The 27,304-nt window shown below is 44.8% G+C and overlaps 1 protein-coding gene across 1 annotated transcript in view; it reads right to left on the bottom strand.

Annotated features, from left to right (window-relative positions):
* ITPR1 (inositol 1,4,5-trisphosphate receptor type 1) overlaps positions 1–27,304 on the bottom strand; it is a 149,443-nt gene that overhangs the window by 8,963 nt on the left and 113,176 nt on the right. Inside the window, exons 47-59 of the mRNA XM_048957818.1 lie at positions 26,972–27,082; positions 25,741–25,836; positions 24,910–25,032; positions 23,795–23,899; positions 22,768–22,960; positions 19,081–19,203; positions 16,611–16,786; positions 15,203–15,367; positions 13,785–13,980; positions 12,323–12,424; positions 10,516–10,655; positions 9,005–9,170; positions 8,116–8,276 (exon numbers count right to left, since the gene is read on the bottom strand). Of these exons, the coding sequence (XP_048813775.1) occupies positions 8,116–8,276; positions 9,005–9,170; positions 10,516–10,655; positions 12,323–12,424; positions 13,785–13,980; positions 15,203–15,367; positions 16,611–16,786; positions 19,081–19,203; positions 22,768–22,960; positions 23,795–23,899; positions 24,910–25,032; positions 25,741–25,836; positions 26,972–27,082 (1,857 nt within the window). The remainder of the gene's footprint in view (positions 1–8,115; positions 8,277–9,004; positions 9,171–10,515; positions 10,656–12,322; positions 12,425–13,784; positions 13,981–15,202; positions 15,368–16,610; positions 16,787–19,080; positions 19,204–22,767; positions 22,961–23,794; positions 23,900–24,909; positions 25,033–25,740; positions 25,837–26,971; positions 27,083–27,304) is intronic.

Raw genomic sequence — 27,304 nt, 5'->3', positions numbered from 1 at the left:
AATGTGGAAAGGTCACCGTCGGGAGCCCGCGGGGCGCTGTGCAGCAGCCAGCCCGGCTCCCGGCCCCACGCCTCCGGCAGCGCTCGGCGCGATTCAGGGCTGAATAAAAGATTTATATCTCGATGATCTAGTTTCTGCTGAACTTTAACTCAACAGCAGGGTGCCTTTAAAGATGCAGCCTGACATCTTTTATTTGAGGTTTGGTAGCTTTTTTTTTTTGTTTTGCAAAAGCACCAAGCGAGCCACGAAGCGCGAGCCTCCTCCTTGATCCCTTTTTCCTGCCTGTCGGTCGCACGCCGCCCGGCTGCTGGCATCCCGCATACCGATGCAGTTATGCACTGTCTGCTGTGGTCCCCGTACAAGCCGAGGCACCGCGATCCTGCTGTGCACTCAGCTCCCTCTTCCCGTCACAGTCGCAGCTTCCTCTGTTTGAACAGACGAGCTGACTGCAGCCACTGACGGAAGCTGGCTAACCACAAGGGCTGGGTTTTCGGGTTAGCTCTTTTCTAGGTAAAGTTGGAAAAGTCCCTCTTGTAAAGCAAATATCATTAAATCTCAGACATGGGGGCGACGCTGACCGGCCTCTTAAAACGTCCACGATTGGAAATTGAAATAAAAGAGGAAGCTGCGTTGCATGATGCAGATGCAATTCATTCTGAGAAATGCCTGTTCTTCCCTGCTTCTGCCGAAGAGTTTATTCTAAGAAGGGTTTCTGAGGCAACCTCCATACGGAACGTGCCAGGAGATGCATTAGCTCTGCTCCTGAGCTGGAGGTGACTGCGCTCAGCTCGGCCTCGCCGCGGCCCCAAGGAAGTCGCCGCTATTCTGGGCCTGCGCTCCAGCAGCAGCGCTGTGCCTCTTATTTATAGGGTGCTGAAAGGCTGATCAGGGCTCGTCAAAATATCAATTCCGATAGCCTGCCCTCTGAAGAGCGGCCGGCAGGCACTGCTTAGTCAGGGAAAGCGACAGCAGCGAATTTCTACTTGTCCCATGTCATTAGAAGTCATGCAATTAATAAACAGCCTTCTGGAGTGCTTCGAAACTGACAAACTTTGTGCTTTTTTTCTGTTGCTGTTGTTGTTTGTGGTGAGATGAAACCCCTCTTGGTTCTTTCTTGTGCTTCCTAGAAAAAGCCCCACACTGGGTTCTCTCTTCTGCAAAGGGCTGACCATCACTTCTTCCACACCAAAGCGCGCTTCTCACCTCTCTGCGTTGCCTCCCCCCTCCTCACTAAAAATATTTTCAAGTTCCACCCATGTCTTTCAATTTGTGGTTAATGATACAAAAAATATTTCTCCTTTTTTAACATTTAATTTAAATACAGAAGGGGCTTCTGCAGAGTTGCAGAGCGAGGCAGCAGCGGGAGGCCTGGAAGGCGGACACCATTTCCAAAGGTGGAGGAAGGTCGCATCTGCGTGGGAAATGATGCCACCGTGTATCCCAGGAACAGCTCTGCCCAATGACTCACTGCTTTGTTTATCAGAAGAGAGGTGAGCTCTCCTGGTGCCACCAAGCAGAACATGACTGCAATGTGCAGCGCTGCTGGAAGCTCTGCAGGACATCTCCCAGGCTGGGCAGTGCCACCTCTTCCCAGCAGCTCACCGCTGGTTGTTTGGATCTAGATGTTAAGTGAAGTAGGACGTATTACATCATGATCAGCCAGGCAGGACAGAACAATTAAACACGCAAAGACTGAGCAAACAGGGCTGGCGGCAGCGACGGCCCACCTACTCTTGCTCAACACGCCCGCTAAGAGCCCACGCAGCCTCCGCAGCGCCTGCAGCACGGGGTCAAGGCCTCAGCGACACTTCTGGAGCAGTGGCAGCGGTGGCTCAGGAGGCGGCCATCTGCTCAGAGACTGCTCAGGGGATGGTCACTGCCCCGTGACAGCCTGGAGGCATGGCCATCTCGGCACATGCAGCTCCTCGGGGCTGTCGGTGCTTCTCCCCTCCCTCTGTCCCGGCTGGGCTCCAGCAGAAGGACACGGCAGCACTGCGTGCTGTGTACCTGCAAGCGCTGGGATCCAGCCCTGTTTGAACACATTATGCAAACAAACCATTACACGGAACTGCTCTGAGGTATGTGCTGCTGTTTTCGCCCACCCAGGCCCTTTTTCTGGCACACGGAGTCTCACAGGACCCAGGCAAAGCCTGGCAGGCCTGCAGGGACACGGGGCTGGCACTCCCACTGTGTGCTGGGGGCACGAGGCTGTGACATGAAGAGGATGCTGAGGGCAACGGGAAGGAAGGGAAAAAAAACCACAACAGGAACAAAGTTTTGCTGGGCACCGTTACAGAGCAGCAAGGCTGACAGCACCTCCCCACGCCATGCCGAATGGGTGACAAGAGAAGGAGGACAACCGTTTCCCCATGGCTTCAGACACGTCACACATTTAATTGCAAAGACCAGCTCCTTCCATTTACCACCCTCTGCACCTTTACGCTCTTTGCAGGCACAGATCTGCTGCAGGGCACGGCCCTGCCCCGGTCACTTATCAGGGAGAACCAAGGCCATGGCCACGTCAGGTGGAGGCCAGCAGCAGAAGCCATTGCTGCTGTACACACAGGTCACACCACCTCACCAGGGACCAGCGTGCTTCTGACCTGCACCTTACCTCATGCCGAGGGTGGGACGAGGAGCTCAGCTATCAAAACCAAAGCTGCAGACCGTGCCTGTGACGCAGTGTTTCCAGCAGCCAAGGGCCTTCTGCCAAGTGCACCTCCTGGCTCTCCTCTGCCCCTGCTATTATTTGCTAGTTAACTCTGTAATTATATTAGCTAACCTTGGTACGGTATCTCAAGACACAGCTTGTTTGGAAGGGAAGGTACCACCAAATTAAGCCCTGACCTCCTTTGGTCCAGCTCTCTGGCTTGCAGTCAGTGCTCGTTTCTGCTGGGAGTTCGGAAGCCCTGGGCTCCTCATCTGCAACCAAGCAGCTGCACACAGGTGATTCGTATGGGCTGCTCTCTCCTGTGCCACAGCCCAGCACAGACAAGGCATTCTTTTCTGTTTAGTTTTGTCCCAAAGTAAAGGATTTCCAGGCAAAATTACACATGAATGTAACTAAGTTCTAGCACTTTCTCAGACTCATTCTAGCTATACACTCACCAATCACCAGCACCGAAACCAGAGAGCTCCTTTCCAAATGCTTGGCTACTTGCTACAGGGGCTTCAATTCAAACCCAGCCTTGGCCACCTCCAGCTGATCTTCTTCAGTGCAGAGCTTGGGGACAGCAACCCCTCACAGCCCTCAGAGTCACATGAGCCTCGTGCACGTCACGAGTCACTCCTGTGTGTTTCAGAGCACGACAACCATGGCTGGGTGCTTCGATCCTTCAAATCAGCTTCAACTTGCACTTCTACGAGAATGTAATTCTGAATCTTGAGACTGCTGAAACCTCGCCTTCGTTTATTAGGAGCTAATTCTTGGCAGAACTCGCAGGCTTCCCTGGATACTCAATCATAAGAAACCCTTTCCAACTATGGCGCGGCACAAAGCTCAAGGCAAAAAGAAAAACGTTCAGTGCTATCTGCAAATGCCCAGTTTTGTACACAGAGGTTAACTTGGGCACAAAAGGAAATCCTTAGTCCTCATCTCCATTCCAAATTCGTTTAAGGCTATCTGCACCATCATTTCTATTTATAAATGGTTCATTTTCAAATGACAACACAATCCAATTTATAGTTCAGGGCTTGGCACTCTGGATCAGGACATGTGAGCTTGGGCAATCCCTTACACCTCTCTGCCACGGTGTTGCAATAGAGGTTAATGACATGTATCCTTGGCATCGCACTGGATTAAGGTTTCTGGAAATTGCAAGGGCTAGTTAGGAAGTTTTTTGTTACAAACTTTTCCAAGTTTTTTTTTTTTAATTGTTAATATGCATATCTGCCTGCATAAAACCACTCAGCTCCTACCCACACTGATGTGAAGGCATATATGCAAATCCACATTTTAGCGCATGCAAGAGCTCTGTATGCAAATATTTGCCCATGCAAGAGACAGCATACTGCAGCTGCACACACGACAGCCTGTGAATGCACAGAAACGATATGGAGATCTGCTTCTCTGTGTATCCAGCTTCAGGTTTTCTTACATTTATAAATGCCTGCAAACAGCTGTTTGTACAGAGCTTTGCCAGGGCTCAGAGGACAGCTGTGCTGAAGGGGCTGATACTAGCAGGGCACTGCAGCAAATGGGGGCACATGCACAAAACTGAAGAAGAAATTCTCATCCTGAGAGGATGGGCAGATAAGACACTTAAATGAATTAACCTACAGGGAGTTGCACCAAGTTCACATTAGTCATTTGGGTGTGGATGTCAATGTCTGGCCAACACGATAAGTGGATCCCCCCACCTCCCACACACATACTATTATTCAGACATCACCTGATCTTCCCTGGTGACTACAAAGCAACACAGCAGCTGAACCGTATGCCTTTGTTCCTGGGAAACACAAGATGCACTGGACTACCAGCTCTGCAGCACCATAAGCATACCTTACAGATAACCACTTTGCAAAAGACATCGATCCGTCTTGAAGCCTCGCTATCTTAAGTGCACATCTGCAGTGATTTAGCCAGATGAACAGGAGGTGGGTCATCACAAGGGTTTCATAAGCACTAAAAATTGAAGGTCATCTCTATTACCACCAGAGGTTTCTCCCATATCCTAGGGTACTTTCTGTGCAATTACATACATGTTAGGAGACTGTTCAAGAATGCGTTTTGAAGGTAATCTGCTTCATGCCAAGCTTCTGCTTGCCACCCCCTGAAAACCATAAACTTATCAACCTTGAAAGTGCTGGTAAGAACTTCAGGACGGCAGATGATTCACTGCAGCAGCTAGGGCGTGGAGGCAAAGTTAGCTTTACATGAAACAGAAGCAGCCACCGCATCTTCCCTCCTGCATTTCTCCAGCAATTCCCACCTAAGATCCCTAATATCTCTTGCAAGCTTTACACCACGTACCATAGCAGGCACGCGCTCACCTTATTGGAGAAAGTAAATATTATCCCTGTTTGTGGGGGTGAAAGCTGGTGATGAATTCCAGAGCTCCTATCAAAAACCCTGACTTGTAGCTACATGACAGCACAGCACGGCTTCCCACGGCACAGCACACAAACAGCTCCACCACCAAACAGAAACCTGAACAAGAGCAACCTGAGAATTACAAGCACAAACTCAGAGCCACACTCGTCTCATGGGACAGAAAAACGTTACGATGGTACAGTTACAAATCAGAGTACTGAAACACGGTAGGTTCCATTTTGTCATATGTTTTGAACATGCCTACAGTGTTCAAAATGCATCTTAAGTTCTGCTTCCAAGTTTGACTACTGACTTGTTTCTGCACATAGCATTTAAATTTAATCAGCCGCTATCCGTGAAGAAAAATCCAGATACCTCTGGAGACCTGCAGTTAATCATTGATTTTCATGACTACGAGTCACTTTTCTGCCTGGTCAGTTTCCTGCATGCTGCAGGATGAACTCTGGGCAAGATTCAGCCTTGTCATATCCAGGACAGGGGATAGCCTCAAACCTCTTACATTTTTTTTATTGTAGAGAAGAGAACATCAACATTCAATATCAGCCTTAAGGCTTCTGAATACTCACTAACTAGCCTAAGTGAAACTGCCCGGGATTCTTTTGATAGCAGTGTTTCAGATACCCTTAAAGCACTGTACAGCAGCACTCGTTGCACTTACAGTCTGATGGCAAATCATTTGAGTGTCCTAAATTCTGTTTTTGTTTGTTTTTTAATGTCCTCTGGTGCTGAAAAAACACAAATATCAAATGGGAATGGCCAATTATTTTTTTCTTTTATTTTTTTTAACGCTTGGCAAAAGGCAGAAACCCAGGAGTTTTCTACAGATACTGTGTTGGGAATCAGAGCAAAGGTGAAACGTATCAAGGCGTATTCTGCAATCACAGGATGACTTGGAGCAGTTTATGCTTCCTAGTCTCAGCTACTAAAATGGGTATAGATTTCAGTGAACAATGGTACAGCTAACAGCCCATGGAAAACGACTGCCCCATCTGCATCAGCATCAAAGATGTTAGAGTGCCACCTTCAGTCTGAAAACGAGGGGAAAAACTCCTCTTTAACTAAGCGCGAAAAACTCTTAGCAAAGCTTTCAGGGAGAATCTGGGAGCTGCTGGCGCCAGGTTCCCATTCACACTCTTACAGCACAAAAGGAACCACCTCCAGCAGAGCCCAATCCGACTCTCAGAACCACTGACACCTGAGGGCTCCTCCCGCACACCCTGCCGGCGGTCTGAGCGAGACAGCCGTGCCCCGGGCTGCCACCTTCGGCGGAAAGCAGCGCCTCGGACCTCCACAGGAACATCGAAAAGGTCTGATAAAGAAAAGCAGCCCGCGTGTTTTACTTTCAGATTTTCTGGAGTGAAAAAAGAACAAGTGAATGATTTTAATATTCAAGAGCAATGGAAAGAATTTGTTTCCAAGGTTCAGAGTCAGCAGCCCAGGGGAATGCTGCCGAGCAGAGCATGCAGAGCCCAGGCTCCTCCAGCACACATGTGCTGCCGTGGCAGAAACCGTTGTGCAAAGCAAACTCACTGCCTGCTCCTCAGCCTGTACAGCTCTGCGATGCTTACAGACAGCACTGCACTGAGACTTTGAGTTCTTGGTTTAAAACTTCTTCACAAAACACCGAAAGGAACCACAGTGAGACCTGCTCAGAGCCTGACCTGGGACACACGGCTGAGCAAAGTCTCATCTGCATGAGACACGTGGTCTGTGCAGGACTGATCCATGCTCCCATGGAACAGCTGGGAACCACCCACTGCTGACACTTCTGCAAATGGGAATTCTAGCAAGTTTTCCATCTTTTCATGCTTACTGCAATCACATTCAAGGATTGTTTTTTAGTTCCTAATTTATACTTTGAATCTGAAATAATAACGTCTTAATCAAATGCTAGCCAGTTCAAATGTTGGTTTTTTTTTAGTAAATTATCTTGAATATAATACATAAAATACTTTTACAAGCAGAAGTACTTTAAAGAGTGCAATGCTTCCTCCCAAAGCAATGCTTGCAGGCCATAAACAGGCAGCTGGGCAGAATAGAAAGCAGCAGCGATGTGCTTTGTTATCTCACTGTGCTAATCCTCCATCAGGTGACTGCTCACAAGATTTCTTTAAGCCCTCATTACAGAGGCAGAAATCCAGCACTAGGACATACACGTTAGTGACCCCAAAGTAACACGTCTAACCTCCAGGAGATCTGGGGGGATTTGCATTCTGACCAGGCTGAGGCAAACTGCCATGTAACAGGAGGTCGCACCTCCAGAGCAAAAAAAAGGGGAGGCAACAGACAAGTATTCTGCTTTTATTTGGCTGAAGGCAAATAAATAACCAGCTAAACGTCCTGCATCAGAAACAGCTCGTGCTAACTGGCCAGAAGACAAACAAATCAGTAACTGGGGGTTAGGAGCTAATTCCAGGAGCTCTGAACCTGCTGCTTGGCAGAGACACAGCTTTTAATTCACTCATTAAAAAGCATTACAATTGAGCAGGTATTAATTTTAGTTTCTTGCAGTAATAAGCTAAAATCATATGATGGCAAATCCTCCGAGCCAGTTGAAGTTATTTGTACTGGGATGGCTCATAAACTGCTCCCTATACTTCAGACACTCCCAACAACTTGACAACGCTCTTCCAAACAGCAGTGCATTCGTTTTCAAAACAACAGCTCCTCTTTATCAGATCTAAAACCACAGTGAGTGCCCTGCTGTCACTGCTTGCTGCCACCTGCTTGGGCACACGCAGGGTGCTGCAGGCACAGCGATGCACAGCGCTATGCTGCACACAGCCTCCCACTGCAGCCCTGCCCTACAGCGTACTGCCACACACACACACACACACACACACACACACACACACACACACACACACACACACACACCACGTCTTTGGTTGTATTAACTTGCCAAGGGCATCAGAAGTGCAGTATCTTTAGAAGGCACTTCCGAAAGGAAGGGCATTGGATTAAGCCTATTAGTGTAGAAGTAGACTTCCTCCAAGTTAGTGCCACATTTACCAGATGCACCAGTAGATTGGTCTGTGCTAGGAAAAAAACTCCAAACTCACCTTGATCATTTCTGCCACGTAACTTTCTGGTCCTGTATATTCTGTTGAATCTTTTACTTTCACTAACACGATAAAGCACAAATAATGCCACATGTTGTGCTCTTCTTTAATGTGCTCTTCAAAGGTGACTGTCTTGTTATCAAACTTATCTCTTTCCAAACCTACAAGAGTGACACATACATAACTCTTAGTACTTACAAACTGGGACCACGAAAATGAGCTCTAAGAACAAAACTTCTACAGCCTGCTGCAGTTCTTAAGTCACAACCATTCTTAAATGAACACCGAATGGCCTAAACTCTGACAAAAAGCCACAGTGCAGTGGGAGGAGGGATGGGGAGGGAGCAGGCACTGCAAGTGGTGCTCACAGCTGGTACACATCACAGAAAACTGTGGGCTAAAAAATGGTAGCCACCTTGTATGCAGTCCGTTGCATTTCAGAAAGCATCCACTGTTTGCAGGCAACATGCAGCATGTGCTTTGCAGCAAAATTCCAAATTATTTCTGTTGATCTGCTCGTCATGCAGCCCAGGCACTGCCCTGCCAGTTACCTGCACTGGCCTCAGCAGCTTAACTCCAAATCTAATGATGTGAGAAACTTTCATAGACCCTTCTCATCACAATGCACCCCCCAAAACATGTCTGAAGCAAAGGAGAGGCAGGAACTGAAGATTTGAGGGGAAAAAAAAACCAAACAGTTTAGGACTGTTGTTAGACTACATTTCCTATTCCTTCCTCCTGTCGAGTTGTTTGCTATGCACATGGAACCCAAGAGCACCAACTGATCAGGGAATGAAAGGTGGGAACAAAATCAGCTGCAAACAAGTCTGGAATTACTACCTCTGACTTTGACAGAGTAACTCTGCGTTAGGTGCGTTTCCACACTTACCACAAATAAAGCAAGTTGTTTTTAAAATCTCTTCTTTCTTCTGTTTTTCACTCCTTAAATCAGCAAAAGTATCAATGATCACACCAAAAATCAGGTTAAGGACAATAATGATGACCATGAAGAAGAACAACAGATCATATATCACTCTAGCAGCAAAGAGAGGTTCCTGCAAGATACGTATTTTAATTATTAACAACCCAAATACGTGTGCAGCTAACCCTTACAATACATTTCTGGCAGTTCAGCAGCAAGAGCATGCTGCCCCACAACCCCTCCCTTCAGTCTCCATTTCTGATGCTCTCCAATGATACCTTAGAATTCAAAGCATTAAGTGAAACTAAAGTGCAAGATTACAGAGAAAAGCCAAATTAGTCAGCTGAGGATGCAATCACTACCAGGCTGCTCCTTCTGCTTGCTTTGTCCAAGCCTGTGCTATTCTCTCACACGCTGAAGTTTGCCCTCCTCACCCTGCAAACTGATTCCAATTGTATCTGCATTTAATCTGGTTATACACCAATAGTGTACCAGTGTTAATTACAAACTTTCACTGAAATGGAATAGTATTCATTTATCTTACCAATTCGTAGCTTTGAATGGAACTAGAATTGGACTTACCACCACTCACATCACATGCATTACCTAACCCCCATTTTCAGAGCCATCCTAGCCAGATTAGCGCCAAACTTTGGCTATGAATTATTGAGTTTTCAAATCATTTTAAGCTGAAAACAAGGCTAAATATTAAAGAACACTTTGAAATTGCAGACCATGTACTTCTGTTATCTCATGAACAAAGCAGACAGAGGGTAAAAATGTGGCTGAAGAGGTCCCATTTTTCCCTGGCTGCAAGGTGCAAAGCATTCACTCCAACCAAGATTGGCCCCCTGGTCTCCAACATGGTCTTGGAGAATGACCAAAGGGAAGAGAGCCTGAGACTCCAGTAAGCACCATCCTGCTAGTAGCCCTGTGGGCTGCTCTGGGTATGAAGGTCTTTGCTCTGCAAGGATGGCTCCTAAGAAGTTCCTTCCTTGCCCAAAGTCTCATCTCAGTTCCCTCCTCTCATCCCATTCCCTGTTTTACATATCTTACCTTTCCAGCAATGCTCCCCACAGAAACTCATGCCAACAGTAAGGTAGCAACTAGCACTGCAGCTTTATTCTGCTACGTTACTCTTTCTCTAGCCTGTACCTCTCTCACTTCTTCAATTCCTGAACTCCTGAAGCACAGACTGTTGGCTACACCTGTTCATTTGGGCCTCATTCTAAACAGCCCTCATGCTGAAAAAGGTCTCATTTACTAAGACAAAAGTTAAAAGCTTATTTGAACTGGCTGCTGCTTAATTTAATACAACTGAGATTTAACTGCATTACACAGAGAGAAAGCGTGGTTCCTTCTAGTTTGTGATGTCTCCTACATCTGTTTCAAGAGTGTAAATGCGTTTTCCCCAGCAGAACCAGATCCCCAGCCCTACATGGTTATCACTCTTCCACCCCCATTCAGTGATAATTTACCTCTTTGGATGGTTTCCTGAGCACATCACCTACTCCACCCCCACTCCTGAGCCCATGACTCAGTACAGTAACAATGCACATCAGTAACGTCTCACACGTATGCTCTTTATTCTCTTCCTCCATTTCTTCAGCAATCAGCTCTGTTAACACAGCAAGCAAAGACACGCACAGAAGGCAAGAAGATCAGTTTTAAGTGATTCTCTCCATTCTTTGCTGGCTATGCTCTCATCCCCATTTGCAAAAAGTGCCAGATTTCCAGCCAGCATTGAGAACCTCCACAGCATTCGCAGGGAGCAGACCATCAGCAGGTCTCCCACTCTGGCTCCAGCCTGCCCTCCTTTCTCCCACCAGCAGAGTCTTCCTTTGTGCTTTAAATGCCGTCTTTGACTTGGTTACATCTCTCTGTTCCTTGCCTATGCATAGCTCTGGATCACCAGATGCCTGTTTATACAGAATCATAGCTTTTTGACAGCTCAGAGGACAAAGTGTTGCCTCTTAAACTCTCCCCTGGTGCCTAACAGATTGCACAGCCTTTGGGCTGTGCTCAAAATGGCAACTTCAGCTCTTCTTTTCCAATGGCTAAAATACCACTGCTTATGGAAACAGCATTTTACAGAAACGTAACGCTGTTTTTTATGACCCTCTCTCCATTTGGCTGAAGCTTCCAACTTCACTGTTTCAGTTCCAGGGGCGCTAGAATTAATAACCAAATTTCATACACTCTCCCTGTACCTATTGGGAGTCTCATGACTTACATCTCATCAGAAAATGCTCATCAGTGGATCCCACCTGTCCTCAGCAAGCCTCGGATGGCCCAGAGCAGCCCAAAATATCCCAAACCCAAGAGGGTACAGAAACAGCCAAAGATTTGGATGTCGTTAATACCTCTGGCCACATAAAACCCTGATACCAGGTTGATTCTTTTTCATACAAGCACATCTCTGGAGTTTTCCTTTCTGCAGCCAAAGTACATAAAGACAAAATGCTCTCCTGCTAAAGCTGAATAAAGAAGCTATTCTTGTATCTATGTTGAATCTTAGTTTATTAAAGAGGACACTCGAGCAAAACAGAGCCATCTCCCCTTGAGAGCATGAGCTTGTGGCCATTACTGACCTTTGGAGCACTTGGCCATCTAAGAGCTCCACTTCTAAGAAAAATAACGTTACTCTGTCTGGCTTTCTCAGCCAGTGTCATAAATCTTTAAGTAGTAAATTACATTTTCTAGAAAATAAAACTGAGAATTTTCAGCATCCAATCTGAGGCTGGTGATTATGCTACAAGAAATATCTCACATGCACTTTCCTGAGCCCCAAACCTCCCAAAACTACCTTGTGTGCTTAATCCATTGAGTACTTCCTGACATGATCTTAAAAACAGTTTCCTTAGTTAACTAGATAAAATAATGCTGACAATAAACAATGTTCTGTTCCATATTTCAGAGTATTATCCTCTGAGATCACATTTAATAGCCTAATATAATAAACTTTGCAAGGACCTAAACTGCATCACTTCCTTTTCAAATTGATAAGGCAGAAAATTAAAGAATATATCAAATGTTTTATCAAAGTGTGGTTCAGTTTCAAGTTTCTCCAGTTCAAACACTTCATGCAACAAACGTCATTTATGCTGTTGCATTAAGTTGGTTTTATTTCACATTAGTCTCTCAATAGCTTTCCTACCCAAATTAGTCAGGATTTTTTTTCTTTTTTTTAATTTTGAAGAACATAAATCTACATTTAAGGTGTTTAACTGGAAAAAGGGTAAAAAGTCAGGATGGGAATGAAGGATTCAAAAAGCAGATACTCACGATCTGAAGGAATGATTGAAGAACAGTTCTCACTGCTACCTGCTTTGCACACATCTGAATAGAGAAACTCCCCAGTCATGGTCTCACCTGGTTCTGTGCGATCTGAAAGCAGACAGTGATAAACAGAATGGCTCCATATTTTCCATGCTTTGCAAAGTTACCTCTCAGATATTAAGATAGCTCAGGATATCACACGCGGCGTTGCATTACTAAGCAGATTTAGAGCTGCATATCACCTTAGAGTTAGATGGCCGCAGCACTTCCTGATTCACACAGTCAGTGATTTTAAATTCAAATACAAACTTCTTATTTCCGTGAACTAAAGACTGCAATTGTGTATTTATTTTGAATTAGTTCCACAGTTGGCAAAGTCATTGAAAAGATTCCAGCAATATTATCTTCCAGTTCACAGTGAATTTTCAAGGTGACTGAAAACCTGCACTTCAACATCTTGCAAGTATCAAAGTGCCACACAGTAATATATCTTAGGCATTGCTCCAGCTTGGTGCAAATATGAATTAATAAGGTCAGTGAGGTTTGGGCCTCCTACAGGGTTAGCAGTATAATCAGAAAAAACAGTGGCTATGTCAAATAATGCTTGTCTGAATAACACAAATGTCAGAGAAAACAAAAGCGAGAAAATCAGAACAAGCCCAAACTCCTCCTCCAACAATTTCATTTCTATGCCTCCCATCCACTGAGTTGTGCACCACATGCTGTAGGGTAGAATAAAAACCAACAGCTTTTAACTTAGAATAAGCAAAATAAAGTCAGCACTGGGAAGCCCGATATGGGATTTAGACTACAACAAAAAATTGAGATTCCTACACACATAGAAGTGATGAGCAAATCAGAGTTTGGCAGAGAAGCCTCTACTTCACAGGATTCACCTCTTTGAAGGTCGCTTCCCTTATATTCACAGGGTTATTTCAGATAGAATATTTCTGTGATTCTGTGATTAATTTTTGTTGTGTTGAAACTAAGACCCATCATTAACAGCCAGTATAAACATTCAAGATCTGGCAAACCAAAGTAGAGTTGAATTCCTGTAGTGTAGAGCCTTCCCATCATAGCCTACCCAAAGCCTGCTTGTAATTAAAGTGGGGGAGGGAGTAGGAGTTATCTGAATTAGATAATCTCAACTGTTTTAGCAAATGCTGAGGAAAGTGTCCAATTTGTTCAGAAAAGCCCTGGTGCCATCTCCAGAGGTTCCTTCTACCCATCTCTCTTTATATTGCATCAGATGCAGCATGTTGAAAAAATTCACAAAGTAAATTTGGTGGCAATTTGCTCCAATCAGTTTTATTTCGTTTCTTTCATTTAAGTAGATTTGGTAAGAAAGAAGCTGTCAAAATTGCAAGAGAACCAGGATATCTCACTGAAGGTGGAAGACACTCAGCGTGCCCTGGGAGACAGAAGCCCATTACCTTCACTGCTGTCACAGTGAGTCGTCAATACCAACCTGGCAATAACGTTTCGTTGGGGAGCTTGTCTACTTCCAGGATAAAGTCATCTTTGAAGAACAGGTACCCCACAATGGAGAACAGGTACACAAGGATGAGCGCGAGCACCGCGGTCAGGATGATGGAGCGCCCATTGCGGGTGACGCTCTTGATGACATTCAGCAAGGTCTCCTCCCGGTACACCAAGTCAAAGAGCTGGGACAACAACCAAAGGCAAAGGTGTTTCTCACATGTACTGCTGATACCACTGGTGGCACATCACCAACGAGCAACATTTTCACCAAATTAGCACTGAGAAGAAAATACGCTGTTTAAATCAATTATGTTTCTCACTTCCCTTCTGGGGTCTGTGACATTTCTCCATTGTAGCCCGGTCAGGTTGGTGGCTACACTGGCTGACAATGAGAGGACAGGTATTTCTTAAATGGAACCTATGGCTATACAGAAAATAACAAATTCGGTTACCAGAGGATGTAGCAGACATCAAACAAAGGGACAAAAATAGAGCTCTGAATGAGCTTTAGAGTTTGCTTTAAAAGTGACACATTTTCTCCACCGACTCCAGATATAATCCTTTACTGCCTGTTCTTAGAAGTACTGCACTGCATGCAATAAATTCCACCCCAAAGAGAAAACAGACACCTGTCAAGCACCCTCTCAGTTGTGTAAAGCCCATGGCTACAGAGATGCTCCACAGTCAGCCAAGCACTCAGAAACATGGACACTGCCTTATTGTTATTGACAGTAATGGAGGAAACTGTCTTCTAGACTGCATGCCCATAAACTTATTTTTTATCCATTAATATATTTTAAAATATTAGTACCTTGTAGCACAGTAACACCACAAATGCCCACTGTTCAGCTACCACTTCCAGATTTTTCAGTCATTTTTTTTCCTTGTGCATGAATTTATGTGACCTTAAGACTTGAAGCTTTACTGGGTTGTGATCACTTGGAGTCAAAACAAAGGAAGTTGTTTTATCATCTTGGAAGTGAGATCAGGGTCACAAGCAGTGCCCTGAACCTACAGAACGTACACCTTTGGTGCCTGTGAAGATGACTAACCACCACAAAGGGAAATGCTAAATACCTTTGTTGGAATTGCAGACATATTTACTGTAATAACCAATTTTAACAGAATTTAACCTCAAACGTGTCGTGTATAACTTGCTTGAGGAGAACAAAAGCAGTCTTGAGTTTTTCTGTAAAAAAGCACAAGGAGCTACAGCAGGAGCCTGGTGGCCTCCCCCAGGAACACAGCCAAAATCACCACCATGCCATTTTCAAGAGTGGCTGCACAACAGCATTGCAGCAGTCAAACAGAAAGCAAGCAGCGCATGACATCCAGATACACATGAGGTGGGGCTTCACAAGCACAAAGGAAGAAAAGCATTCTGAGCGCAAAATGAAAACCTACCAGCAAACTGTAGAAGAATTCATGTACAAAGAGCCCCAGAGCACAAATCAGGAGGTACAGCAGATGATAAAGGAATTCTACGTCCATGATCATTGCCTTGTATCCTCTAGTGAAGGTTCCGCAGTTACCCACAAAGCTCATCAGAAAAATGATTTTATTACAAACCTAAGGAAAGACGAAGCATAAATTGGTTATAACATACAGCTTGCAGGAAAAAAGGCAGTTTTTCAAAGCAGTGGCCAGTCAGCTACAGTGATATCAACAACTGTGCTGTCTGTTCCCTGATAGCGTTCATGTGTCAATCAGAGCAGATTTGTGTTGTGTTTTCTGCAAAGCAGAGACTGAGCCAAAACTAAACACGTTTATAAAACTGGCACGTGGGCTCCACTCTCCAGCTTATGAAAGGGCACCAAAACTAAGATTTAAAGAAGTAAAAACATTCCCTTATGCGAGAGGTAAACCTTCCTTTGAAAATAAAACACACAAAACCCTCTAAGCTCTTTACTTTCTGCAATCAAATTACTTTCTAGCCTCCAGCAGCCCTTATGTTTCCGAAGCTCTCAAAAGCTCCTACTGCTTGCCAATAAATGAGTGCCCCCGACTGACTCAGTGCTCCCTCAGATCACACACACAGCAGCCCTACTGCGTGGCACCAGCCACCAGCACCGAATGGAAGGTGCCTTCAAGCTACAGCTAAATGCTACAGTTACCAACAGCAGCAGCAAATCTAACAGTGCGGCCCTGATCCTGTAGCACAGGACACTTGGTGGTGTACTTTGAAGATGAGGAGCACAATTAAACCATGCACCTGAAAGCTGGGCACTTCACAAGAAAGGCCAAGGCTCTGAGAAGATGCATTTTTGCACAGCTCCCTCTGACTCAGTTAAAGAAACATTTTTGGCTTACTTGCCTGGAAACCACACATATCTTGGTTTGAGCACAAATGAAGTTCTCTGGTGGCTCTGCTTACACGCTCAGTCCACATATTACTGTAGCAAAACTGCTTAGTGTCAGCTCTTGGCTGGCAGGTACAGTGCAGGCAGACATTTGGGAAATGTGTTTAGTAAATCTTGCACAACCCGGAAATACTGCAGCTCAGTGCAGAACAGAGCTGGGTTTGAACAAACACCGAGTGGTGCAGGGTCACAGAGACTTCTTTACATTGCTGGCTGGGCTGGGAGCTGCTCCTGGACTGTGACAACACCAAAAGAAACCTCAGAGCTCTCCAGTTTAGGGAACCAGGGTTACATGAGCAGCAAAGTTCTCCTGCTAGCAATGACCAAGGAGGAAGTGGCCCCACAGCCTAGCCCTGCCCTAGTGTTCCATGCTTTTTTGGCCTGACATCTGCAGGTAAGAAGTCCTTACATAAGGAGCAATGGGACTTCCAAACACCCAGCTCGATACTTACATTGAATGCACCCAGAAGAAATAAAGTGGGTTGTAAACCAACTGAAAATATTAGTCGTAATATCGTAGAAGCTATTAAGGCTCGGATGCCGTGGGGCTTAGGAAGAGCAATGACTATAGCCAGAGAAATCAGCATAGCTGTCCACAGCAAGCCTGACAAGTGGGGCTCCAAAGTACCTAGGACGAAGAGTGAAAAAACAAACAAATTCAATGCTTTGTATACCAAGCAAAACAAAAACAAAACAGCCAAGTAAACACCATTTTATCTTATCTTTGGTGGAGTGCCATTCTCATGCTCAGACGCTGCTGATTGCAAAGTGCTAAGTGGGACGTCTGAGCCCAATGCCTTCAGCAGTTTAATTTCAAACTTATTACTAAAGCATTATGTAAATGATAAACACCAGTATTGTAGGATTCTTCATTTTAGTGTTCATTAGTTAGGCACCTTGAATATTGAAACGGAGAGGAGTTGTGCTGGTGTGCTCTACAGATGACTGAACGGATGGGTGCGTGAAGACAACAAGCACATGCAGGCCCTGGTTCACACACTCACCCTGAGTCTCCTGTTAGCTTTTGGTCAAAACCTTGTGCCAGTTTATATCATCTCTTGCTATTTCTGGTTCTATTTCAGCTGTCTCGTGAGACTGCCTCCTTACATAACATCAGCTTGCGTTGCTAAAAATACACTTCTCAAAGAACCATGGAAAACACTCAGCCCAAAAGACCGCTTAACCTGGCTTTATGCAGAATATGAAAGGTATCTTTTTCTTAAAACTTGCATTAAAAATGCTTTTATTCATGAATGTGATACGCTGACAAAGAACATCAACAAGCCAGTGCTCACCAACTGTCCATACGACCTAACCTAAAGCACTCACTGTCACAGCACGTGTGTCCATCGCCCGCCCATAGGCAGGAGGGTGGTGTAAGCTGGAGGTCTGGGTGGGAAGCTCTCCATGCTTCTGGAACTGTCACAACATCACTGTCTCATGCCAGGTCTCCAGTTTTGCCCCTGCTCCTCAAGTCAGAAGATTTGCACTTTGTGCTACAGCCTTACACTCAGCAGCGCTCAGTTCAGCACATCTGGGCAACTTGGGAGTCTGACTTTTCCCAAATAGTTTGCTTTGAAAAGTCTGATTTTTTCAAAAGCTTAAATAAATACAGATATTTTGTACTTGGATGTTTGATTGTGACTGGTAGAGGAAGAGATTTCATCAACATTTTACCTCATAAAGTATTTCAAATATGCAAGGTAGGGCGGCTTCAAAACGCCAAGTGATTCCCTCACCCCTGCTGCTGCAACTTGTAATCCCAACAAACTTGTTTAATGACCAACTTTGCTAGCAGCCATCCATTCAGACTTTTAAATTTTAACTTGTGATCTTTGAGACTGAAGACAGAGAACGCAGCTGCTCCTCGTTCCAGCCAAACCCATTTCAGTGAACTGGTGAGCTTCCAAAAGGGTGAAGCAGCTCCCAGGCTGCACAGGCAGAGCTCAGCTGATACCGTTATGGCCAGGCTGCTGCTGGCCCTGAGCTGTGCTTTCAGGGGGTCTGCAGTCAGACAGGAGAAGGAGGCAGAGGGAAGTGCTGTGGAAGAGATGAGCATCTCTCTGGCCCCTCTCTGGCTGCACCATGAATGTTAAAGAAGGGGAAGTGAAGGCCTGGACACAGGCCCCTCCCCAGGATGGGGTGGTACTTTTGGGGTCCTTAATTTACCTGTGGGCACAGATCTCCTGTCCAGTCACATCCACATACCAGCTGTGCAGGAGATACACGCGACAGAGGCAGTCACAAGAGCATTTCTCCAAATGTTCTGGTTCTTGCTGATGTGAACCCATGGACTGACCTGTGCTAGGGTGCATCTCTTTGGAGAGGCTGAATCTAAGGATGAGCAGCTGAATCGAGTCAGGGCCCTACTGGAAGTATTTACTGAGTTGGCTCTGAGACTGTGGCACAAATCCCCTGCTTGGATCAAAAGCCACTTCCTCAAGACCTTCTACAGCAAGGTTGTGCAAACCAGCACACATTAACCCATACTTGATTACAGAGGTGATAGCAAGCCCAGCTGCTGCCTGCTCAGGGCAAAGAAATGCCATGTGACCATTAGAGTTTTACAAAAACGACATTAGCAACATGCAAGCTCAAGGAAAAAATAACATTTCTTGTATTTTTAGTTCAACACTTAACTACAGAATTTTAAAACACAGTAGAACTGTCAGGTAACTAATGGTGGATATCTGCCTTTGATAATTTTTTTCCCTAGGAAAAAGCACAGCTCCACGTTTTCCTTACAAATGCCTCAAGAAAGAGTCAGAAAACAGCACTACTTAATCCAAGGCAATTAAAAAAGCCTAATTCTGTTCAACTGTCCTCACTAGAATTAATAGGGATGCACAGGTGTGTTACAAACAGAATCTGTCTCACTAGACTTTATTTGTTCATATATTTTTATATGTTGAATATTGGTACCTCCTCGAATTCCTTTGAATGGGTAGAAAAATGCTACCAGCAGGTTCATGAGGACGGCCAGGTTAAAGGAAATACTGCTCCAGAAGGACATGTTCCGAGCACACCAGTACAGGAAAGGCTGAGCTGCAAAACAACCACCATCGTTCTTTTTAGTGACACAGCATTTAGAAACATGTCTATATGAAAATAAGCTCCCCCAAAACTCAGCTGATTTGCAGTTTGCCAAAAAGCACAGTATCAGCAGCACCAGCACCCTCTGCTTATTGTCAAGCTGATTTGATTACTCTCTATCTTTGGGGTACTTCCTGCTTCTGAGTCGTGGTTTAAGGCAAAGGGCTGTGTTAAAAAGGAAAGCGTTTTCCAGCACGAATTGATTTAGCAGCATCACAAGTTCACAAATACCGGAGGTCAAGGACTCCAGGTTTCTTTCCCCTAATAATGCACTCTGCACTGAAGGCACACAGAATGATGAGAAGGAAGAAAACCTGACCACGCTCCCATCAGCGCCACGCAGCCCTCCCTGCTGGCAGCTCCTGCCCACCCCCAGGCTCCTCCTGCACTGCAGCCAGCAGAGCACACCCTGCAAAGGCCCAAAAAGACAAAACACAGCACAGTGTAATCATGTGGCTGAAACATTTAATAGACCAATACAGCCCCAAAGTAACCATCTAGTGGAAGCTCAGCCTGCCTTCCCTCTGTATCGTGGGCAAAGGACACACATGAGGCTGCACAGAGCTGTTACATAGCTGTGTATTTTAAAAATAAGCACAAGTGCCTTTAAAAAGAGTTCTCATTTCACCTATCTCTGCAGCTAGAGTCAGCAGGCACAACAAGCAGAAGGCTCTGTATCCTGAAGCAGCCATGGACAAGAGAACGAAAAGGACGGCTCAGAAATGGCCTCGATTCCCTCTGCACCCCAACACAACCCCCAGCTCAGCTCCTGCAGGCTTACTGCACAGCAAATCGGGTACTCCTGAGAGTTAGTGGTGACAAATCTATCAAAATCCTCTCAAAGAAGGAAAGGAACTCATGTTTTCCTCCCTTGGAAGGAAGCAACATGTATAGATATCAGAGAGCAAAGGAAAAGAAGCTCACGGTGAGATTTAGGGAAAAGATGAAAATGCAAACTCTGAGGCTGAAAGGATGACTGACTGACTGAATGAATGCAGCAGCTCTGAGCTCACAGCAGCCACCACTTCTCTTCAGGAAATCACCTCTTCCAAAGCAAAAAGCGGGTTAGAAGAGTTACACAACGCTTCATTATATCGAGTTGAAATGCACATTAAAAGTGGATGTATTGAACAGCTGAATGCAAAAGAAAAGACTACAAGGCACCCAGCCACTGCAAGAATACAAGCTTCGTTGCATCTAATTAGCCAGGTACATGTGAAGCCTCAATGAGATGAGAGGTAGCAATGCTTCAAATACATAATGCACTGATTTCTACATTACTTCTCACAAAGAGCCAGGCTTTACTTGAAGCTGCTATTTGAGGGTGGGCACAGACAACCTGCACTAGGAAGCATTTTCGCCTGGTTTTGGCAGGCTCATTTGAATTCTTAATTAAGACCTCAGCAGACACTTCTGGTGCTCAGGTGATGAGTCAGCTCTATGAGCTGAAGGAGGAAAATAATAATCTTTGAAGACTTCTCAGAAAAGCTTGGTTGATGAGTTTAATATCTGAGGCTGATATCTAACAGAGGTTTGAATAAATGTTAAGTGGCAGCACGTGAGCACAACAGAGCAGTGCCAGCCTGTCATGGCACAAATACACCAACCTGCAGCGAGGATGTAGAAATGACTGTAGAAATGTGGACTATCACTGAGGCATATCTAACCCCAAACACGAGGAGACAGTGCCTTCCTGCATGGTATAACAGGATTACCATCTGAACAAAGACTCCAGTTCTTCAAAGAGAAAAGAAACACTCTCCACTTCTGCTGATGGATCTTGATCGATTTGCAGTCTGTTAATTCTGAGCATCTTCATTGCTTGCTCGCCCAGAGATTGCCTCAAAGACAATTACTGTAACTCAAATCTGGACTTAAACAACAAAAGCCAACATAATGTATGGCTGCTGTCAAACACAACATTGTCCATTTGCTTATGATGTCAGATGCTTCTGTCTTCCTCAGGGTCCTCAGAACCCCCTCAGGAAGCAGCTTTCTAGGGAGTTTGATGCTGTCAGAAGTATTAATCCACTGCCAAGTGGAAACAGCTCCACTACAGTATTCATACACATGAAAAATGTTTCAGCAGAGCTAATCAAGCTTCAGGCTGTCTTATCTATATTTAATCTTGATGATTTTAAATAAAATTACAATTGTTTTCCTCTGTTAAGAAGCCTATTAACATATATATACACGCAGCTTGACAATCAGAAGCAAATATTGAATTTCCTTTGCCAACGTGTAAGACATTATCAGTTCAAGTGTGAACTGTGCATAAGCAACCTAACCACGAATTGGAGAGAGTCCAGGCTCTTCTTGGAGACGCACACTGAAAGGGCAGAACGCAATCATCAGAGGTTGCAACAAAGGAAATCATTTCACAAAAAGCCGTTTTCACAAGAAAGGTCAAGAGGTCTCTTCTGAGCTCTTCTTTTCTGCCTGCAGTACACAGCGATGACACAGAACCACCAGGGCCTCTGGCAGGGATGAAGCACTGGCAGCTCACTGCTGCGGTTGCACTGCAGGTGGCTTCGGTGGGCCACACAGCTGCACAGGAGCCCCAGAACATCCAAGTCTAGAGGACAGAGTGGCCACACTGAGCTCCTGCACCAAGAGCTGGTGCTGAGCTGATGGGGGCATGGGAACAACACGGCTATCAGATGGCAGGTGTCGACTTGAGGAGGAACTGCTTTGTCTCTGACACCTCAGAGGGTCACTGTTGGTAATTTCTAACCACTCATCACCACCCACTGAAGCTCAGCCTCATGTGCGACATTTCTCCTTCATCCAAAAAAAAAAAAAAGGAACTTCTTTTAAAAAATATATTTGAAGCAAACAAGTTAGAAAGTTTACTGGGTGATGTTGGCATTGGAAGGAGTCAAATATAATTTCACAAGTTTGCCCAGCTGCCAGTGGGAGCCTGAGAGCAAAAAGGTGTGCAGAGCAGCATGTCCTCCAGTCTGCTCTTTGCCCACAGAAAAGATTAACTCTGCCTTTACTATCACTGGAAAACGTGTGTTTAAACTCTTCTTAAATCTCTGCACTGCTGGAGATGCCACATGCACCACGGGCAGCCCAGGGCCATGTTATTCCTTGGCCTTACTCTCCCTTGCCATGCAGGGTAACTGCTCCTTGTACCCAGCACAGGAGAGAAGACTGCTGCTTTCTTCAGTTTTGTCCTCACCATTTCTCCCTGTCCCCACATGCCATCTCATTTCAGCAAAGCCCCCACAGACGCATTCCTTTCCCTTGAACCTTAAAAAAGATGACCTGTGATCCTTCTTGCTGCTCTCCCTGGATCCCCTCCGCCTGGTCCATATTGCGGTGGCTTTAAGCTTGATTTTGTTACAGCATATCGCCATCGTGCAGAGAAGCAGATTCTTTCAAACAACCAACAAGGTTGCTGCCACACTAGGTAACCATCTGCTAGCAAGTCAACATTTTACATTCTTAAATGCTGACCTAAATACTCTGCTGGTAACACTCCACACAGCTACACTGGCAACAACCACTTACCTCGCAATTTCTTTTGCCAGTTCATCTCATTAAAGAGGTCTTCTGATTTCATGAAGAAATCATTGATCTTACTGCCTTGTTCATCCCTCTCCGTGGTGTAATATATCCGCAGCTTGGACTCCTTGGTGAGGAATTCACATATATTGGGCACAGGGAAGACGATCTGCTCCATTGTACGGTCTGACCTGACAATCTGAACAACAGTCTTAGTGGAGTTTTCCCTACTTTTACATTTTTTTTTACTTCTTAGTTTGCCTGCTTTCTTCTTTCCCCTCTTTAAAATCAGCTACATGCAGAAACTTGGAAGCGTTTCTGTAGAACAGCATCTTGACACAGACTCCAGTTAATTTACCTTTCAAAGCAGGCCTACATTTAGCTCCAAGATGGATAAATTCTCTGCTACGGTCTTACTCTGGCAATATTGTTCTTAGTTGGAACTTCCAAAGGGCCTGGTAAATCCTGCTCCAAAGCTGCTCTGCATTTCAGTACAATCTGGTTGCCCAATTCAGTGATCTTAGCAAGTTTTAGCCACGCGTCGCCTGAGAAGTAACAGTTCTATTTAACTTGCTTATTAGAGAGCTTTGTGAACTCTCCAGGTTTGTGAATGTTTTACCTTTTAAAAGCTTCTCAGATCGACTGCGCACAAGGCCAAGCTCTCATTTTAATACAGAAAGAATAGCAGAAGATGTCACTAGCTTTACGGATTAAGCAATAGCACCGGCCAAAATGTAACATAAGTGAAGTTACACTTCCTCCTGCCAACAGAGCTCTGCTTAGCTCCATCTTAAAGCCCACACATGACAGCTCAAAAATAGCTCTCCCCCAGAGGCTGTCAAAAAACAAAATAGAAAAAATAAATATATATTCTTATGTCAAAGATGACAGTCCACACAGGTAGCGAGTTCCATCAAAATACCGTGTGCAATGTCACCGCCGTTCAATTACACGGATTTTCCTCTCCAACTGGTCTTCCCACAGAAGATCACATCCCCAGGACTCTCCCAGCAGTCTCCATTTTCCCTCTTACCTCAATCTGTGCCGTGTGCTTGGCATAGAACTCCAGAGCCTCGTCTCCCTCAATCTGACCTCCTGGCTTCAGCATGTTCTGCAGCTCTTTGTTGTGACGAGCCAACTAAAATAAAGGAATGCAAAGGGAGTGGGAAACACCAGATGTCTCTCTATGATATTAAATTTCTGATTTTTGGCATAAAAAAAGAAATAGTATGCAGTCAGCTGCTAAGAAAGGGCAGAGTTGACAGAAGGCTTGTTCTGTTCCAACCAGACACCCTGCAGCTCTATTTTGGGTGCAAGTCATAATGATTCAAATATATATATTTTTAATATCTATGTTGTATTCCTCTTTCACCCATTCTCTCCCACCCTTCACCTGACTGGGGAAAGTTCCTGAACATTCACGTTCAGTCTGTCCTACACCCACCCTAATTCAAAGGTGTGCTGATTGATCCAGCACTGAAGCAGGGATGGAGGAGAATGCTTGCAGCAACTGAAAAGCAGATTCACAAAGCACTGCTTCAAAAAAAGAAAGTTTCTAGATGCTCTACTTTCATTTTACAGCATGATGACAAATTTCCTTCTCAGATGTAAAAGGAACATGGAGTCTCTAATGGAGGGATCTACGTAGCATCAATGTATAAATAGACCCAGATTACTTTTTCCCTTTGACCTTTCAAACACACAGCAGTGCAGTGGAACTGGCTGGCTCCAACATAAGTGATGGGAGAGAGAATGTGGCATGAACAATAAAAGCAGACTGAGATTTCTCCTTGAGGTTTAAATGACCCACAAGAAGAATTTCTTCAGGTGTAGAAATAACCTCTGATAAAGCTGAAAAATACCACCCTTACTCCCTTAAACTGCCAAGAACTTTCATTATGAGGCTTCAGAAACTCAGTCATGAATCTGCCCGCTTCCAATTACAAAACTCCAATTTTTTTTCTTATTTTTATTGCAGAACTTTCTGATTTTTTTTTTAAAGCTAAGATTGTGCTATAAAAAGAGAACTTGCAATGAGTTTGAGAGACGAACCATTAAAACAATGGTTTTAAAAAGTGAAAAACAGGCTGCCTGGTGTTTGCAGTTTGTGATAATTAGTGCTCACAGAAACCGTAGGTGAAATCCTACCTGATGAGCTAATATATAAATGTTGTGTCCCACGTTCCTAGGAGATGCTGCAAGATCTTCTCCATTCTCTCCATCCTCAAATTCTACTTCACCCTGTAGATATGCCTTCTTTATCACTTCCACCTGGAAAGAGACAATTCAGTTTGAAGGGCACTAAGGCCAGCACATGTGGAGTACTCTTACAGAAGCAGAAGGCATCTGAGCATGTACCATTCCAAGAGGAAGGTCAGAGGGCTTCTCAGCACCCAGGGTAAAACAGGAAACCTCAACTCGGCACCTTCAGCCCAGCTCATCAACACAAGATACCAGACTTGATGTTTCCCTCCAATGAATGTGTTTTTGGCCACACTCATGGCACACCACATCACTTTCACCACCTTCTGATCTTTGGCCACACCACAGCTCAACACACTGAGACAATCTGTCAGTGCTTCAGCTGTGCTGTGAATCTCCTGTTTGTGTTTTCATCAATTAGCACATTAAACTCTAGCAGTGTGGTGGGCTGGTTAACAAACAGCTTTTAGGACAGAATAAATTTGTCTTTTGTGCCAACGGTTTCGTTACACAGGCTCTGAAGTATAGGATGAGGATCTCCTCCTTAAGAAGCAGTGAAGCAGCTGGCTCTAGCAGTTAGAACCAGGTAAAGCTCCTGCTTTCTGAGAACTAGCCAGGGCCGCTGCCAGCAAACACGGCACTCATTCAATCCAACCCTCATCAGGATGCGGGCTGTCAGTGTCCTCTCACGCAGTGCTGGGGCTGATGGGGTCACCCAGAGCCACGATGGCACCTGCTGGCTCACTCCAAGGGAATGCAGAGTGCCTAGGGACTCACCAGCTCTTTGGGCCTCATGTTGTAAAGAATCCTTTCTGCGTTCTCACTGTCGTGCCTGCTCTCCATGATCGCCAAGAGCAACTTTGAAGCGTTGTTCTAAAGGGAAGGAAGAACAACATCAGTCATCGCCAGGAGCCGAAAGCAGAGCACACCCAGCCCCAGCTTCCACACATGCTGCCCAGAATCGCTTCGGATGCCTCTTCTTTTTCCTTTTACTTTCCAAACCCTATTTATCATGGAATACCAAATTAAACAACTCAAGTTTTGTCACAGGCTGAGGTTTTGAGGTTGGTGTATCTTGTTTTGTGTGAAAAACACTGCAGCATTACTGCACGCTTTCAGCTCCACGGTGGTGCAGCTCAGCACTACTGGAGACTCTGTTGATTAAATCAAAGGACAGCCAAGGCTGAAGACACAGACGTGCTTTGCTGCTTTTAACTGAAAATTACTCTGTGACCTGCTCATGCCAAGAAGAGGAGGAAGGAAATGGGAAACTACCACAAGGCACCAGACTACTTTAATACGAATAATTAAGATTAAAATCCATCATGATTGACAATAAAAACCAATAAAAGTATTTAATTTTGAAGTATAATGCTAATTGAGTCTAAAAGCATTTTTTATTTAGAATAATAAAAAACCCACACTACCCATACTAATGGTGCGAGTCGGCAACGGAAGACAACTAGACAGTGCACTGTGAGACAGGACAAGCAGTCAGAAAGGAAATACTTCTCAGACATGGGCTGAACTGGGAGTACTCCATGATTACTGCAGTTAGAAGACAACCTGCTAGTGTACTTTGAAATCAGTCCCAGCACTGATATTCATTCAGCATTAATATGAGTAGCCTCAAAAATTCTTGATGACTAAACATCAACCAATTTAACAGCAGTAATGAAGTATGAGGCAATTAGGTACAGCACAAGAAATTTGACTTCCTCTGCGTATAAAAAGCTCACAAACAACAGAATTTTTAATTGGAATTACATTTTTCATCGGTAATTATTTTAGGACTCCTCAGCATTGCCTGCAGTCACCACGTGTGAAAACAGGGACTCCATGTTTTCATTTAGAAGATGACAAACAATCCCTGGGCACTGCGTTCAGCTCTGTGTAACTTTTCAGCACTTGTGACTATTGGGATATAATAAACATCAGCATGATTCCAGCAATAAAATTATGTTTCATCTTGCTTATGCTAACAGGACCACATAAAATATTCACTTGCCTTTAGTTCTAATACAAGGTCCATCCTCTTCTTTCCCAAAGGGTTGATATCATTGAGAATCAATGCTGTGATGATGTCAATACCGTTGGACTCATGAGTAGCAATACAGTTCTGTCCAAATAAAATTAGTCAAACTTCATTAATTGTCTACACTGAAAACGCAGCCCAGGTCAGTGACCCAGCCAGAACAGAAGAGTTAGCTCTTTCATCGCCTGGTAAGCTGCTCATGATGAATAATGGCACAGAAAACTCCAGACAGTAGAATAACATGAGATAAATGCATTTGGTTGTGCACTTTTCCTACAGTCAGCCATGGCGTGTCCTCCTGAAACC

The sequence above is a fragment of the Lagopus muta genome, chromosome 11 (genome assembly GCF_023343835.1).
Source record: "Lagopus muta isolate bLagMut1 chromosome 11, bLagMut1 primary, whole genome shotgun sequence".
Taxonomy (NCBI): domain Eukaryota; kingdom Metazoa; phylum Chordata; class Aves; order Galliformes; family Phasianidae; genus Lagopus; species Lagopus muta.
The sequence above is the reverse complement of the archived record's forward strand: the minus strand, read 5'-3'. Positions and strand labels throughout refer to the sequence as shown.